Source organism: Haemaphysalis longicornis, unplaced genomic scaffold (genome assembly GCF_048455015.1).
Source record: "Haemaphysalis longicornis isolate Haplotype H1 unplaced genomic scaffold, Haemaphysalis longicornis Haplotype H1 scaffold_6, whole genome shotgun sequence".
Lineage (NCBI taxonomy): Eukaryota > Metazoa > Arthropoda > Arachnida > Ixodida > Ixodidae > Haemaphysalis > Haemaphysalis longicornis.
In genome coordinates, this window is record NW_027526407.1 from 106,246,337 (window position 1) to 106,264,380 (window position 18,044).

The 18,044-nt window shown below is 45.2% G+C and overlaps 1 protein-coding gene across 2 annotated transcripts in view; it reads right to left on the minus strand.

Annotated features, from left to right (window-relative positions):
• Positions 1 to 7,046: 7,046 nt before the first annotated feature.
• LOC144141857 (uncharacterized) overlaps positions 7,047 to 18,044 on the minus strand; it is a 61,827-nt gene continuing 50,829 nt past the window's right edge. Inside the window, exons 8-11 of one of the 2 annotated variants that reach the window (XM_077673342.1) lie at positions 17,541 to 17,617; positions 12,168 to 12,254; positions 9,143 to 9,201; positions 7,097 to 7,259 (exon numbers count right to left, since the gene is read on the minus strand). In XM_077673342.1, coding sequence (XP_077529468.1) covers positions 7,247 to 7,259; positions 9,143 to 9,201; positions 12,168 to 12,254; positions 17,541 to 17,617 — 236 coding nt within the window. In that variant the 3' untranslated portion in view covers positions 7,097 to 7,246. Of the gene's footprint in view, positions 7,260 to 9,142; positions 9,202 to 12,167; positions 12,255 to 17,540; positions 17,618 to 18,044 lie in introns of both variants that reach the window. The other variant, XM_077673341.1, reaches the window with a different exon arrangement.

Sequence of the window (18,044 nt, forward strand, 5' to 3'; positions counted from 1 at the left end):
CCCCTGAGGGGTGCAACTGACCCCGAGCTCCACGGGTTCTGACTTCTTGCCAATCCCGATCATTGCTGTTCTTTTGGTCAGAAAGTCTTTGATGTAGCCGAACGTATGCCGGCCGCATCCCGTCCTTTCTAGATTTTCCAGCATGGCCGCGTGCGACACGTTATCGAACGCCCCTTTCAGATCTAGGGCCAGTATCGCTCACGGTGCTGTCTTCGTTGCTTCCTTCACCACCAGTTCACTAAGCTGGATCATCACGCCTTGCGTGTTTAGATGTCGTCTGAAGCCCTACATCGTGGCCGGCATCTGTCCCGTCTTATCTAAATGAGCTTGCAGCCTCTTGAACACCATGCGCTTGACCACCTTCCCCACGCAGGAGGTCAGCGATACCGTTCGCATGTTTTCGATCTTGAGCGGTTTGCCGGGCTTCGGTATGAACCTGAGTTCGGCCGTTTTCCATTCGGGTGGTAGCCGCGACTTCTCCCAGGTCTTGTTGATGTGACCCAGCAGTTTTCTTGCCGCCGCATTTCTGATGTTACCGAGCAATTTGTAGGTGAACGTGTCCGTACCGGGAGCACTCCTCTTGTTACCTTCGTCTATTGCGGACCAAAGCTCAGCCGTGGTGAAAGGTTCGTCGAGGTCCGGGTTCTCCGGCCCCACATACTCGTCAGGGATCGGATACTGGCCGTGCTCTGTTTTGAAGTATGTCTGTTCCAGGTCATTCTGCAGGCGCTGTCTGTCCCCGGTGTAGGCGTTCAGTGTCTTGATCAAATGGCGATCGCCGGCTGTCTTGCTGCTCAGCGGGCCCATGACATGTCTCAGGAGACACCATGTCTTGCGCGCCGACAGCTTGCCCTGCAGGCCATGAAACACGCTGAGCCAGTTTTCGCGGCATAGCTTGCTTCCGTATTCGGCTATTTTCTTATTCAACCTCGCTATTCTTTTGACAAACTTCTTATTCTGATGCTGCCGTTTCCACCTTCGCGTGAGCGAGTGGTGCGCCGCCCACATGTGCGCGAGCCGGGCGTCCACGAAGGGTGTTTGCGCAGTCGTCGCAATTTCCTTAGTGAATTTGTCGAGCCTTGTCTTTTGCTGCCGGGCCCACTCGGCGTACGTTTGGTTGCTTCTTTCGTTCCAGCCGTATTCGGTGTCCGAGTCTTCTTGATTGGCTTTCTCTGCGGTGTGCTCTCGCATCCGGTCCCAGTCCGTTACCCTGGCCCTGCCCAGCTTTGCCCGGTAACACGGTCCTTGAATTTGAATGTAGATAAGGTAGTGGTCGGACCCGAGGTCTTGGTCATCGCACTGCCAGGCCACCGGTGCCGTTCCCCAGAGCCACGATAGGTCCGGCGTGAAGTCTAGGCAGGCGCTGTTGCCTCTCCGGGTGACCGTCCCCAGCTCGTTCAGGAGTACCATGCCTTGGTCTTCAATTACTTGCGCTAATTTTGTCCCTCTCTTGGTTTGATGCTTCTAGCCCCATTTCGAATGAGGAGCGTTAAAGACGCCGAGTATCAGGAGCGTCCTGTTCCCGGCAATGTTTTTCGCTTCTTGAACAATCTTGTCGAAATCATACTGTTTTTGCAAGGGTCTGCGGTACGCGCGCATAATAAACATGTTTCCGGCATTGCCAATCGTTCTCGAATGTACCTCCATCAGCGTGTGCTCGCAGCCGCTCTGGGCAGTTACGTGCTGCGTTGTGGACACGTTCTTTCGTGCAAGCACCGCCGTGCCGTGCTCCGTCGGGTCGGTGTATGTCACGTACCCCAACAGGCGCTCTTTGGCGTGCGTTTCTTGCAACGGAATCACGTCTGGTTTGAGGTAAGTACATTTAAGGAGGGCCAGCATTTCAGATTAGCATACATAGTCCCTTCACTCGCGTTCTGTCAAACAACACCAGCAGTAGATCAACACGTGTGAGAACAGCTCAGCCGGGTAACAATGGAGGTACTCTGGGGGTCGTCACCCCTAAGTAGCCATCTCTACGCCCCGTGCCCTTCCACTATTCTTAAAAAGCAAGAACGGGAGGGGGAGGAAGGAGGCGGGCGTGGCCACTGCCACCAGCTACAGGTGCCAGACGTGGGGCCTGGTAATTTTTGCTCTCAGTAGACCTCCGCCCGAAGGAAACCGCAGTGGGCAGAGAGTAGTGATTCTTTCAGTCGCTTGGCACAGTGGTTCGAAAGGCACGAAGAACGCAGGTTTGCCCTGAGTTCTATACACGTATAAAGCACCGGGGGAGCACACGTCTATTAACTTCTACGTATAGTAATTAATACAATTGTCCTGGCGATGATAGTATCTTCTTAGGTGCATAAGGTACTCACTTGTTTCAAAAAATTATCAACAGACTGTAGTATCCCTCAGGATGCAATCAATTCTTCTACTTGCTTCCCCATAGCAGGCCACCAGTATTGTTCTCGTAGTAACTGTTTGATCCTTGTTATTCCCGTATGGGACTCGTGGGCTAGGGCAATAAACAATGGTAATAGAGACATAAGTACAACAAATTGGTTTTCACGAAGGAGGAGGTCTCAAACGACTGAGAGCTGAACCGGCACCTGGCCAAATGCAACTGCCTCGGCAAGAAACGCCTTCTCTGGAGGCCCTGCTAGAGTCACCCACTTTATGACCTATTGAAGCAGAGGGTCGTGCGTTGTTTGAACGATAAACCCCTGATTACCGCATCTAGGGCCAACACGAACCATCTGTCATCTCTATCCCACCTCTATATAACTCCGAAGTGGCACCCTCACAACAGCACTTGTAACAATGTCGTTGTCACCCTTCTGGTTTCCAATGGTAGAGTTGTATGCTAGCAGCCTGGTTGTTGTGCCACCTTGCAATCTCGAAACGACTATGACCTACTCCCTTTTTTGCTGATGAGTGCCACCAGAGCCTGTTTGCTGGTGCGCATGTCAGAACAAAAGCTCCTGACTTTTTTCAGCCAACCCTTTCCACAGGGGGAACTTCCCGTGCAAGCCGGGTGAACTTTCCAAGCGTTGTTTCCCACACAAGGCAGAGTGCCAAGCCTGGAAGTCGCTTCAACTTCCCAACCGCTGGTGTCCCACACAAGGGCAGAGTGCCAAGCCGGCGACTTGCTTGTACCTATTTTACCAGTAGGTGCTCGGGGCCACCAAGGCACACGAATGCACATGGTGCGTTCCAAAGCAATGGTCGACGCTCAACTCAAAACGCCCTGTTGCAGGACATGCCACCAGAGTCTTTCACCCGGCAATGGCGCATCGCCGAAGGATTGCCGGGTCCCAGCCAGACGAACCAGGTTCAGGGGCCTCTCGCAAATGCAAATGCAGCTTTCCAGGTGTGATTCCGCCTCTCCAAAGGTCCGCACTCAGTCAGGGACGCCTGAACCCAATAAAGAAACCGGTGAATGCCTGGGGGTACGCGGATTATAACCTGGTAACTCCCCCATACGAGGCGAGTGCTGTACAGTGGTGATCTCGCTAAGGGTGAACACGGGAGCGCGGGGCCGCCGGTACTATCAGAGCAGCCTACCGTGCCCAGCGCGAACCATTACGCATGCGCTATGCGTGCCTAGCGAGACTATGCTTTCAGCGCGCGCACAGCGTCATCTCAGCGTCTGCGCGTCGTCTGCTATGTTTCTTGCGCGTGTAGCGGTGGAGCTATCAGCCACAGTGTGGATAAAAGGAAACTAGAATTCACATGAAAAATGTTTCCGTGTGAGCGTTAATTCGTTGTTTAGGTTCAATATAATGGTTTCGGCACAGCAGCGTAACTCGCCAGCTTGTTTCAAACAGGTTCAGTCAAAACATCACGCAGATTTTAACAGCACTTTATTTTTGCAAGTGCTTACAAAAAGTCTTTGAAATGTACATTGAAGCACGCAATTCAAGGCTTCGAAGGTTGTTATTCAAATGTGGCGCAGGCGCTACGACGTTCATTCAATATACGGAGAAAACTATCATACTTTATATTTTTATATTTGGGTGTTTTCATGCAAAAATCCAGGCATCGCGGATCAAAGCAAGGTATTATTAGCAGACGAGACGCAACATAGCAGACGACGAGCAGACGCTCCGGTGACGCGATGCGCGAGCTGAAAGCAAAATATCGCTCGGCCCACACAGCGCATGCGTGATAGTTCGCCCTGGGCACGGTAGGCTGCTCTCATAGTACCGGCGGCCACGCGCTCCCGTGTTCACCTTTAGCGAGATCACCACTGTACATCTGAGCCATCGCTGCGGTCAAAGTTACGACCCCTTCCACAGGGGCATTTCACGACAAAGTTGAGCGAATGCTTGTTCATCAGTGCTTGTACCAATTTTTGTACTGCTTGGTGCCGAGCAGTACGAGAGTACCTACGGTTTTTTGGTAACAAAGGATAGGGTAGAGGGATAGGGTAATACCCTTGTGCTATTACAGTTTCCAGAATCTCCTGCATGGTAGGTGCCTGCACCTACTTTTATTCGGGTAAGTCACCAGGGACTCAAGTCGGGGAGCAGAAACCTACCATGTCTGCCGCAGAGGTGCTGCGTGTTCAAGCACTTTATCCCCTTCACAGACAGTAGAGAGGGCACTTGTCCCCTTTCGACTGGTCGGTGCGCAGTGGTCTCTCACCCCACCCATAGGGGCTTAAAGGACCTCCTACATGCCCCCCCCCCCCCCCGGCGGCTTGTGGCCCTGGTCCAAGCGAGGATTTCCACGTCCAAAGCGTCCAGGGGCTCCGGGGAAGTTTGTATACCCCTTTAAAAAAACCGGTTGGTATCCGGCGGCCCAGGATCCGATCATGGTACCTCCAGCATACGATACTAATGTTTCACCACTCGACCATCACCGTAAATGTAATTAAATTAACTGAATTAGCGTCTTGACTGGGGCCAGTTGGTTCATTCTGAACTTAAATAACAGTGCAAAAGACAAGAACTAAGGAAGAAGCACAAACAAGCGCTGACAAACTGAGCGTAATTTATTGCGGCTCGCTTATAAATACGCTTGTAACACATAAAATACAAAAAAAACAGAAGATTTACACAACCATCAGAAAACGTAATCACGTCTTGTCGTATCTACAGCCACACGTTTACCCATTAAGGTAATTTATCTCTTTTTGTGTTAAAGCCACCGACGGCTTACTGACCGGCCTTGTCTTTTGCGCTGTTGTTTAAGTTGAGTAAATGTAATGTATATGTATCGCTGATTCCAACATAGGAAAGTTCATGTTCGCAAGAAATATCGGCATTTTTTACGTTGTTTTTGTTGCAACGAGGCATGTTTGCAGCAGTTGCACATAAAGTAGGTTGCAGATGCAGGGACGTAATCATGTTGTTGCGCTTTAATTATTCTTGAGATACGGCTTGCTTTACCATCTATGTGCAGCTGTATAGTGAGCAGTGGGCCCGTCCTCTGCCTTCTGCTTTAGCGGATTGGTTGTACAAAAGCATTCTTAGATATAAAATCCTCTGTTCAAATAGAGATTTAACTATTTCGAAATTTAGAGGAATGCAATTAAAATCACTGTAAGAAGTGCAGAGCAGTGATTCCCCATTATGGGGTAAGGTGCCGTTATCCGCTCACTCCTACCACCCATCATGCTCTTCGCCGCCCTGCCTCTTTCCTTTTCTTATGAATTCAAAGTAGGTTTGTCCAACGCAATTCAATATGCCGCCGTAGCAGTTCTCTTTCACCCTTACCAGAAACTGCACCAGCAGGAGTTATGATCTTTGTCTGCTTGCTTTTATTCCCGAACGTGCCAGCGTTGCCGTGCCAAATTTTTCGCATGCTATCGTAAAAAACCCACCCAACGAGCGTTCCAAACTAAACGAAGTTGGCGCTTGTGGTTAATATAGTACATTTTGCCCCAAATGTACCTGCAGTTTATTGCGCTTAACAACAGGGAGATGAATGCAAGCGCCAGTGGTTCACGAGATTGTAACGCTTCTGACCATATAAATGAGCTTTGCTCTCGAAGCCTCTGTGCGACGCCGCGACGCAGCCACTATGACGTATAGCCGTGTGGTTCATCTTTGATCCTGCGATCGAGATACGACGACAACGGGTGCCCCTTAAATGCTCTTCAAAAAAACTTCATTTTTGTTAATATCACAGCTTCCTTCTCAGCACAGACACGACCGAAAAACCTTGTCATTTGTGACGCCATTTCTAACAATGCTCATTGGCCTATCTATTATCCTGCTCACGGTCAAATTTAGGGAAACTAGTTTATCGCGGTGAATACTCGCGGTGAGTATACCTGCGCGGGTGAAAATTTTCGTCAGTAGAAGAAGTTTTTTTTTACATTGTCTTTCAAAGTAGGATATTGCTCTGCTTCAAATAAAGAAACGTCTCTGTGTAATATAATCGGATATTTTCAAGTGTCACCTGTTAGTTTTGGGTAATTGCTACCTAAAGTTGTATTTTCTTCTACCACACTACAATCAGGACAAGTCAGCTCTGCAAGCTTTGCATTTCTCCCAAAAAATTAAGCATAAACAAAAGCTTCTACGGCAACCCCAATCTAGCTCAATCTTACGAAAGAAGACTTGTAAAAAAATCGTGGTGATATAAACCCAATTTTAAGGATTTAAGATATCATGCTTTACTACAATTGAGCAGGATAAATAGCTATAGATTATTATAAGATATCCACTTCACTACAAGTGAGGTATATAAATATCAACAGATAATTCGTTACCTGGTTGATATAAAATCTTCATTCACAGGCTCATCCTGTTACAGGACGATTAACGGCGTGTGGAAAGAATATTAGAGAAAGGGATACGCACGTTCAGCTCTTAAAATATAGCCGCATGCTTAATTTAAAAATTTAAATCGATTACCCTGAGATTACTAATAACTAATGAAATGACAAAGTAGACAGTCCTCTTGCAGCTCATCTATAGAACCACAGTGCTCAGATGTCCTAGAACATTGTTCAATTTTCCCCAGAATTTTCTCGTTACGGAACCCTTGAAGATTGTAGAGTTTTGTTGCAAACAACACAAATGATGCAATAGCACCCGAAACCAGAGGAACGTTTAACAACGGATGGCAAGGATGTATGTAATAATTAGGGTTTTTACTATTCTGGACTCCGAATAAATGATTTTGAAACATGTTTTTTAGTTTTCTACTTTCAACCAAAAACATCGCCGCGTCGTTTATTTGCACATGCTCTTCAAAGAGGTAAGTTATCCCAGAGTGTCATCCAGGCTGTTTTCAGTCATTCCACACCACATTTTTGCGTGACACTTGCCTTTGCAACACCAGCCAAGTACGTCTAAGGTGTCCGTCTGCAGAAAAAAAAACCAACGTAATACATTTATAATTGTGTATGTATTCCTGCCAAAAAGCACAAGCAGAGCAAACATGACAACCTTAGGGTAATTTTGTGAAATGTTACGTTAACGCTTGAAGCCAATTTCAAGTATATATTGTAGCTATTTAGGGAAGGCGCATGGATTCCTACATTTTGTGGTTGTTCCTTTCAGATTTTTTTATACGCAGTGTATTCTTTTTATTTTCATGTCGACAGACTAACATCACGTATCTGTTGATACAGTACATCCTGATTTGTAAATGGTTACCTGTGTTAGAGTATTACAAATTTGGCCTCGATAGGGCCTACTTGTTGTTCTCGTTTGAAGCAAGTCTACTTTATCTAGCAGTAACGCTTTGATCACATTAAAAGAACCATACCAGTTTATGTTTTCACGTGGTTCAGAAATGCCATCCAACGTACTTCCTGTGCTGTCTTGTAATTAGCTTCAATGGCGTGAACCAAAAATATCGGACTAGGTGGCGTAATTTTAAGCACATGTGTAAAGACCCTCGTACCGAAAATACCTTCATCCTCACTGACCCAAACTCAGAGGGCGACAGGAGAATTACCGCAGGTATTAACTGAGTCACCTAACTGTGCAGGAAAGAAAGCATGGGTACTCTAAAGATGACTGTAGAGAATGACAGCAAGAGCACCTAAAAATAGCATGGATGCGTCATTTGCTGCGCGGCCTCGGAGTTATAAGTTGTAGACAATGAATTGCAGCTGGTCTTCACTTCAAAATTTCCCAAACGACAGGGACCCCTGGTAGAGATATTTAATACGGAATGCACAATTTAGCCACGCAATTTCTTGACTAACAGGCATCAGCGTTACAGCTGAGGTTAGAGAAAAATTCCCCCGGGGGCAGGGTATCAACCCACCAGTCTTGCTCTTTTCTTTCAAAAGTGTTTAATTACAACGTTGCGGCGTAGCTGGAAAATATATGTTCACGTTTGAGTTTTGATTGACATCAGTATTGTGAGGCTTTAACCAGTGCTTCGCCTTGTTCAATGCCCGTTGCGTAGTGTCATTGTAGGAGAACGTTCGCCGTATGTTCGCCGATGCGTTTATCACACCCAATGGACTATTTAAATTTATCGTTATGCCATTTGGACTCTGCAACGCCCCCGCCACGTTTGAGCGTTTCATGGATACGGCACTTCGGGGCCTGAAGTGGGAAGTGTGCATGTGCTACCTCGATAAAATCGTTATTTTCGGTCGCCCATTTCGTGAACACAAAACGCGCTTGGCCACTGTTTTCGACTGTTCAGAAAAGGCGGGTCTTGTCTTGAACTAAAAAAAAATGTCGATTCGAAGAGCGGCAAACACTTGTCTTAGGCCTCGTCATCGAAAAACATGGCGTCAGACCGGATCCACACAAGATACGAGCCGTTAGCTGCTTTGAAGAACCCACCTCTGCGCAGGAACTTCGCAGCTTCTTGGTACTTTGCTCCTATTTTCGTCATTTTATCTGTGGCTTTGCTGACATAGCCCACCCTCTGACATGTCTTCGGCGGAAAAACGTTCCATCCAAATGGAGTACCACCTGTGCCGTCACTTTTCTACACTTCAAACATCTTCTGACGTCCGGACCGATTCTCCACCATATCGATGCCCAAGCGCCTACTGAAGTTCACACCGATGCCAATGGGGTTGGAGTTGGGGCTGTGCTTGTTCAGCGCCACAGTAATGGTGAGCATGTTATTGCTTACGCCAGCCGAACTCTCAGCAAGTCGGAGCGGAGTTATACCGTCACGTAGCAAGAGTGTCTGGCAGTAATTTTTGCCGCGCAGCGATTTCGCTCCTATTTCTATGGGCATCCTTTTATCATCGTCGCAGACCATCACTCACTCTGCTGGCTCGTCAACTTTCGTGATCCTTGTGGGCGGCTGGCACGCTGGGCTCTCCGTCTGCATGAGTATGATTTCACCGTATCATACAACAGCGGCCGCAAGCATGCCGACGCTGACTGCCTCTCCCGGCTGCCACTGGAATCAGTGGCCTCTGACGAAGACAACTTTGACCAGTATCTCGCCTCCATTTCGACACCTTTCTCTGATCCGGCTGTTCTCAAAAAGGAGCGGTGCAACGACAAAACTTTGGACGCGCTTTTCGCTTCAACCGATGAATCGAAGCCTACAGCCGTTTCTGCATGCGAAACAAAATACTTTACAAGAAGAACTATTCCGCTGTCGGGCCTCGTATCCTACTTGTGCCAGAAACCAATGTACCGCTGTCTTAAGTTTTGTGCATGACGACGTCACATCGGGCCACATGGGGCTCGCGCGCAATCTGAACCGCGCTCAACAACGGTTCTACTGGCAAAGGCTATTGAGCAAGACTATTGCGCAAGACTATGCGCATGACTGTTGAGCGCTATGTCGCTACTTGTACCCAATGCCAACGGTACAAATATCCAGCAACTGCTCCAGCAGGGCGACTCCATCCTGTTGACCCGCCAAGTCGTCATTTCCAACAAGTTGGGATTGACTTGTTAGGGCCTCTCCCCCGCTCATCGCATGGACATCGCTTGATCATTGCATGCATGGATTAACTCTCTCGCTATGCTGAGACGGGTGCTCCACCATCTGCCACTGCTACAGATTTCGCCGTCTTTTTGCTTCGCTACACTTTGCTACGGCATGGACCACCCCAAGACCTAATCAGTGATCGTGGACGTCAGTTTACTGCAAATATCGTTGAAGAGTTGCTTCGCCTTTGTTCCGTTCAATTTCGCCATGCTACGCCGTACCAAACACAAACAAATGGACTGACGGAACGCTACAACCGCACGTTAACGAGCATGTTATCTATGTATGTCAGCTCGGACTACAAGAACTGGGACGATCTCCTCCCATTTATCCCATACGCGTACAATACTGGGAAGCACTAAACCACCGGCTACAGCCGCTTCTTCGTCCATTATGCCCGGCAGCCCGATAGCCGTCTCGACACCATTTTCCCTTTCTTCAAGCATGACGACCCTTCCTTAGCTAGGATGCTCTGCCTTGCCGAAGGAGCACGTCCACTTGCCCGCCTACAAATCCTGGCCTCCCAGAAGCGCTCTAAGCAGCGTTACAACAGTCGTCGGCGTCATGTAACATACACACCGGGTGATGTAGTGTGGCTTTGGACACCGCTGCGTAAGCGCGGCTTGTGTGAGAAGTTTCTGGCTCACTACGTAGGTCCGTTTCTTGTACTACAACGTCTCAGTGATGTCACATACGTCATCTCGCGATTGACTTCGACTGGCCGACAGAGCAAAAAAACCCAAGTAGTCCATGTTGCCCGGCTCAAACGCTGTGAAGAGTGCTCCACAAGCTGACTCGCCCTGAGGGCTTCGTCTGCGACGTGGGAAATGTTACGCACACCATAAGTGCCGTATATTCGCCGATGAGTGTGACATTTCAACGGTCAACCATCTGAGCAAGCTGATCGGAAGAAGAGGAGAACGAGATTGCACACCGGCTTGGCACCATCATTCACGGACCGCTCTACCATCTACGCTCGTCCTACACCGTCCGAGCTCACTGTAAATAAATCCATCTCGTAACAATATATTAGGAGAGATAACTTAAAAAGCCTTAGAGAGACTCGACGCATCTGCGATAAGAAAAAGCTGCGACCTTTCTCAACACACAGCAAAGATACAGCAGTTCTCGAAACAAAATGAACACTTTTTGCGGTGTAATATGAGCTGTGCGTATGGTATCTCCTAGAGGACTGCCATCATGCGTACGAGGTTTCCTTCAAGCGTGACTAAAAATGCAATGATATCCGATGTTGTGCAGACAACACGTCAGAACAACTTTATGAGCAAATCTTTAAGTGTGTAACATTTTTCATGCTAGGCGAAAATGGATTCTTTGGCTTCCAGTTCACTGATCAGTTTTTTTATTTTTTTTGCTTATCAGGGCGGTAAAGTTACGGGATTGGGGTAGCCTACGAACAGCAGCTGTCAATCCCACATAACTGGTAAATATTTATTATGGCCACCTGGTTCAGCTTTCCGTGTCTTGAACAAACAATCGTAAAACGTATCTTTATGATCTGCGAAAAATACAGCAGACCGCAATGGCTTTTATGAGGACAAAAAACCTGGTATTGTAGCATGTTTTCTTCTTGCCACGGTTTTGCAATGTGCTTTATACACGCTGTATGGCAAAGGTTATTACACATACGGCTCTCGTTTTGTTTGCAACATCATCGCTGTTATTATAATGTGGTGTCCTACCATTCCTAGAGCAATAAAACAGTCCTCGAGACATGCAACATGTACAGTACTATTGGGTGGTTTTCGAGCTAAACTTATTGTTTGCCAGTTATCAGCCAGTTTCAATATTGCTCTGCGGTGGTACCAGTTTCCGGCGGAAAACAGCATTGTGTGTCATAGATACCTATGAGGAAAGCTAACATGATTCTTTTCGCCTGTGCATCGCCTAAAAAATTAAGAAAAAGTTCCTGCAACAAAAAGCTAACTTTATTTCTAAACCTTTGCAGCTATGAATGATCACACAAAAATATTCTTCCCTACATAGTAATTGTCGGATACCAAAGTTAAGCATTGTCCTGAACAATATTATAAGGCACTGAATTCTTCGTTTTAAGCGAACAGTGGACGCGAGAATGAGCCTTGCTTTGGTGCCAATAAATTTTCTTTATAATTTTTTTTTAATGAAGCAAATATTTCAGAAAAGAAAAAAAAGTTATTGTACACTACCGGATTAGGAATATCAGACCTCGCCCGCATATGGGGTTGCTGTATTAGTGCACATTTTATAGGTGTAAGGATGCCGCTAGAAAGTTAATGCAAAATAAGTTTTGAGACGTCTCTCCATGGAATAGTTTTACAACATAATACAAGTATAGGATTTACCTGACATGTAGTATTGCCCGTGTATGATCCGTGGAACCAGAGTCCATCTTCCTTACAGTAGTTATGGCAGTCAAAAACTGCATTTCGCTGCAAAGGTGATAGCCAAATATTTGTACGCCAAAAACCGCTCACACTGTTTTGAAAAAGTGATACCAAAACATGCGTGCAGGAAGGTTTAAATAAATCAATAATAATACACCTGCTTCAAATTGAGAAATTTTATGTACTGGGATCTTTATTGTACAATTTTGGAGCGGAAGGTTGACAGAAAACAAAACAATTTGCAGAATGTTTTTTTTTTAATTTTGAACACTCCAGCGGCAATTCAGCCGCAATACGGTTCTTGCGTGCAAGACTGACATTTTCGACGAGATTGTGCACAATTCTGCGCAAAAATTCATTCATATCAAAAAGTGTCGGTCCAATTAAACAGTGTTGCAAACATATTTTAACCAATTACTAACTCATATTAAATGAAGAAATTGAATGAGGGCAGTATAGGAAAATTTGTGGCAGGAAAAAGATAGTTTACAATTTTGTTAAGCCCGCGAAAGAGTAGAAATACGTAAATGTAAGAGTACATTGAAGGAAAATCTACTCATCATGCGTTGCGGATACATTTCAAACAAATTAGGGACAACGCTGGTGTCGGCTACATCTTGAATGCTATTACAACACCGAGTATTCCGCTAAAAAAGACTGTTCACAATCAAACATGTTTCTTACAAACAAGAGAACAAAATGTTTCAATACTTCTAACTAATTTTCTGAAAATCAGACGTGGAACAAACCAACACTGTAGACCTAAACGTTTAAAGATGGCATAAAAGCGAGTGTTCAAGCAATCTCGTGACTCATAGACACCGCACCTGCCGAACGCATGGTGTGTGGCATCCCGCCAGCCCGTGTCTAATATTAAGCTTGGCTGCAGAGCCGCACTACATGCATTGAAGAGAAAGGTGCGGTGAACACACTCTTAGAAACGTTTTGTAGACATGCGAGATTTAGGAAAAAACTTAAAACTAAGCAAATACAAATATAAGCGCTTTGTCTCAGATAATGAGGGGATGATGTTAGTTGGGAGGAGAGGCTTGTGAAAGATCAGTTAGAAGAAACCAGATGGAGCTAATTGGTGAAGTGGCAAACATCTATGCATTTGAGAGATATTTGCGTCTAAGTAGGAATAGCATTCAATATAAAGGCGAATATTAAAAGAAATAACCCAATAGAAAATCCTAGATGTGATGATCGCCGTAGGGATATTTGGTATAGAAAATGGCCGACACTGCAAAGAATAAAACCAAATATTTTTGCCTTAGTATTGGGATTACAAACGGCTGTCTATAGCCCTAGCCGAACGTGGTGCTACTGTAAGGGGTAAGCATGTTGTCAGCTCAGAATAGACAGCTCGTTCAAAGTATTGGTGCGTGAGATCCCAGTGCGTTGCACGTCTATGTACCTGCGCGCGAATAAAACAGGTTAGCATGAGACCGCCAATTTGGTCTTGCGGTTCTGGGGTGCTTATTATCGCTACTCTGTCGCCCCAAAAGCGGAAGCAGAAAGCTGTCAAGCAAATAGAAAGAGCCGCAAAGCAATCGAGCAAAAATGTGTTTTCTTTGTTTCGGAAAAGGAAGCGATAATTTCTGTCTTTTTTATAGCACGAAGGCTGAGGAGAATTTCTTGGATTACTCCCTCTATTCTAGTTTCAGAGTTTGGAGCTTATAATCGTGAGTTACATTTTATTTACCGAAACTAGTAGTGTATTATATGTACCGTACTCGAAAAGTGCTAGAGTTTGCCCATAATCACAAATTATTGGTGCGTGTACGGTACGAAAGGTTTTTAGTTGTCAAGGTACTTCAAAGCGGCGTTTTCGGTTAAGTATATTCACCACGTAAGAAGCCAAATTGCGCTATTCAATTGAGAAATAACTTTGAATTCAGTAAAACATCGCTAATGACTTTTAATGCCACTAAAAGTAAATGCTGGGTCATCATTGCGTGTTATAAGTAGCCGCAAAGCCACTGAAACTATACAAAGGGTGTCGACTACAACGGGCGAGCGATGGCCGTTAAATAGTCGGCACGGGAAGCCACTAGGCAGCGCAGTCAGTTTCGCATGGCCAAATATTTCTTCCAGAATGCAGTATTGAAATAGATACCTGTAACCGTCTGTCATATTCTATAGCTCGAGGAAGCTCGCGCCGTGAGTCGCGACATTTACACAGCTAATCAGCAAGTCAGTAGTAAGAGTCGTGTTTTCGGAGACGTTACTAGAAAACAAATTTGAGAGTTTATCCTCCTCAATATATTGCTGAGCAGGGTACAGTTCACCGGGAGTCACTCCTGCAATGTTTATTTAGGGTTAGTAAATTGTGATTATCACTTTTTTGTGGCGGCCAAGTAATCAAACGCAGAACTGTATAATCGGTGCTCTGCGCGAGTGCCGTCGTGCTGTGGACATTTCTATTGACCCCCGATTTTCGCCCCACGCAACAGAGAACTAATAGAATGGTTGCTTTGTTGGAAATGTAATCGTCCCCTCGTTTGGGAAGTTTCACTGTTTTTATTGTTCGTATAGTATAGCTGGAGATGTAATTGTCTTGGTTATTCAGGAACAAGCCGAGGCTTGTGTTTTTCTTTGTATACAAACTCTACGGTATAAAAGGTCGACGAGGTGACTGGGACAGGTCAACGTACTGATGTTGAAAGCTGTATCGTAGAGGCGGGAAATACTTGCTTTTCCTGGCCCTCTGGTTGGGCGAATAATTATCATCTATTAGGTGAAAAAAATAAGCAGTGCTACATTGCTGTAGCAGATGACCGGGCCGGTGTGATTTACCGAGGCGCAATACAATCTCCTAGGCTGTTTGGCTGACCTACAAAGACATCTGTTTTTGAACAAGATACATTTGCGTAGCGGATCACAGAAATGCTGAAACACCATGACATCTGGTCATACCATGTTTTATAATATCCCGCATACAAAGAACGCTGCTGAACAATACGCTTGACGTACATACCTGTGAACAACGTCAGTGCTAACTGTAGATACACATACCAGCCGCCCTCTCTTGAGGGCCGTTGCACCCACAGTTTGAGGTAGTGCAGATCATCTTTGGGCTTTTGAGGTCGATAATTTATATTCTTCTTATAGTCATATTTTATAATATTTCATATTATGTGCAGGCCACGTAATGAAGCAGTGTCTCGCCCGACTATTTTGGCCAGTCCAGTACCCCCTCCAGCAATGTCAGATTTGAACAACAGCTGAAGGTTTCTCGCCTTTTACTCTCTCAAAATTGCCGCAGGATTATGAGGAGCGAGCCCAGCAAGCAAGTCCGTCCGCATATTTTTAATAAACGCGTCCCAATATTTCGAAGACTGGCCCCATGCCACCTTGTAACTCACACTTTTGTGCCGCACCCTTTTAGGTCGCTCAATATTTTCTGATCTAAAGTTTGTATACGTTTCATATATTCTGCGAAAAAAAAACAGGCCACTCATCTCACCTTTATAGACTCATTGCAGTCTTTTCTTCAGTAGACCGTCGGTTCGACACCATTGCGGATGCTTTTGTGGCAATACAGCTCTTTCCCAAGCTTCATTTCATTTCCCTGACATTTTCCTAAATTGGTAATCGTATTTCGTTCCTCCCCTTTTGTCTCGTCTCTCCTACAACACTTTTTCGCTTTGGTAAATATTACAGCGAGGTGTGAACGATCAAAGTTCGGGCCAGTGTAGCCAAGCACGAGTACTGAGATCTTCAGAGAAAACTCTTGTAAACATTTTTGTAGGCTTGTATGCTTTATTAAGAAAGCAATACATCTTCTGTATATACTAGCAAAGTCTTCTGTATTGATACCTAGTATTACATGCGTTGAGGTGGTGTCATCGATGCTTTTGTTTTTCCATAGGTACTGATTCAGCGCGAGTGGCGACACTTTATATACCATATTCCAAAGTTCTCAAGAATAAAGCCACTCTGACAGCCCCACACCACTTCTACTCATGGGTGACCACTTCTCGTACCATACATCAGGATGTCATGCCGCCGGCACTATGCCAACTCTCATTTTATAATTGGGGAGGTGCGGAGGTCGCGTAAAGAAAACACATTCGGCCCCTTCTGTGGAAACTTGGCTTTAGTTCTCATTCAAACTGAGAGTTGCTACTTTGCCCAACAAACACAAAACCAGATGTTTTTCGCAGAATAATGCACTATTGGCTTGCGGCTGAAACTACCCCTTATCAAGCGAATTTGTGCATGCAAACAGCAAAGTAGAAATTTGTAAGCGGTACAAAAAACACTCCAGTCACTGCCACATCGCGCCCTCGCATTTCGAACTAGTCTTAATTATGTTGGAGTCCGGATACTCAGAATGTTTGTCGTTGTTTAAACTGTACACAAGAAAAGATTTGTCGAAAGAGGTGCTCGTTTAATCGTTTAATTGGGCGGCAATGAAATATCGCTGCGATGAACATGCCCTCATCACTTAGATAGCACCCTACACACCTAGTTGTCCCAGAATACCGCCAGACAGCTGCTGTTACGGGTCTGCCTATTGCCCATGCAATGCGCTTACAGTTGCAGAAGCATGAAAGCTAAAAGGTTTGTCATATACCGGTCTATTTGCACATACAAGCTGCGCAACAAGGTTCAGTAACAGGACGAGTGCAGATATCCTATTATTGTTGAACACAGGCTCTTGGTATAAAGGAAAATGTCATATAATCAATGCTCCACTTTATAACTGTATTTTCGAAACTGCCATAATGAGAGAAATTCGGGTTTGTATGAAGGAAGGCGGATACGTTGTTGCGTGTCACGTCGCCCCATGTCAAAGATTAGGACTTCAGTTTAAATTCCAAGAAATACCTCAATCCTGTGAAAGAGACCTGGAAAGTAATGACGCGGACACTTCTCGTAAAGATGTAATAACGTGGATTGTTTCAAGCCGCCAAGCAGAGAAGGAAAGGGGCTCCATGAAGGTGAAAGTACGTTGGAACCGGCCACCACAAATGTGAAATCGTTGACGTGCCCCTTGGACATTGTTTAATAACAAAACCCAATTTCTTACCTGGTAGAATAGAATGTTTTGGCTAGTTATGTACCCCAAAACAGCACTCAGAATTGAAGCAAAGAAAACGATTTTTTTATGCAGAGCCTAAATTTTGACTGGCGAAGTTGCCGACCACACAAACAAAAAAAAACATTTCAACCTCTCACACTCACCGTATGCTGGGAGAAACCTTGTAAAATAAAACATAGTGGACGTTTTCTAAGGAATGTTCATTCACGCAAACACTTGTATATATTCAGGAACATAAATTAAACAGCATCACATGCCAGCACTGTACAAGCCATACTTACACCCAAATAAACCTTCTCCGGACACCTATACAGGTTTAGCGGGAAAACCTTGCTCATCACCGTGCTGTATTCACCGCCTGCATATAGAGATTTTCAAAAAATAAGACAACACTTCTCCCGGGTAATATTTCATTGGTGTTTGCAAAACACGGAGTAAAAGTACGATTATATATTCTCGCCGTGCTTTTCCACCGCTTCAAACTGAATTTTAAAATACACATTTCTTAAAATATGAACAATTGTGTTAATTCACCGTATCTATTACAAGAAAGGGTACTCATGTGTTAAGCACTATATAAAGCACCACAGGTGGATGTATTTGATAAGGGGGTTATCTATTTAACAATAGATGTCAGCATATTTGATTCGTGAATGTTTCAGTATTTTAGACAATTAGGTTCTGTATTTGGCAAGAACTAAGAAATATAAACCAAGTAAAAATATTATTACACTTTTCGATGTTATTTTGTAGCTTACGAAAAACCGCCCATCAATCATTCAACT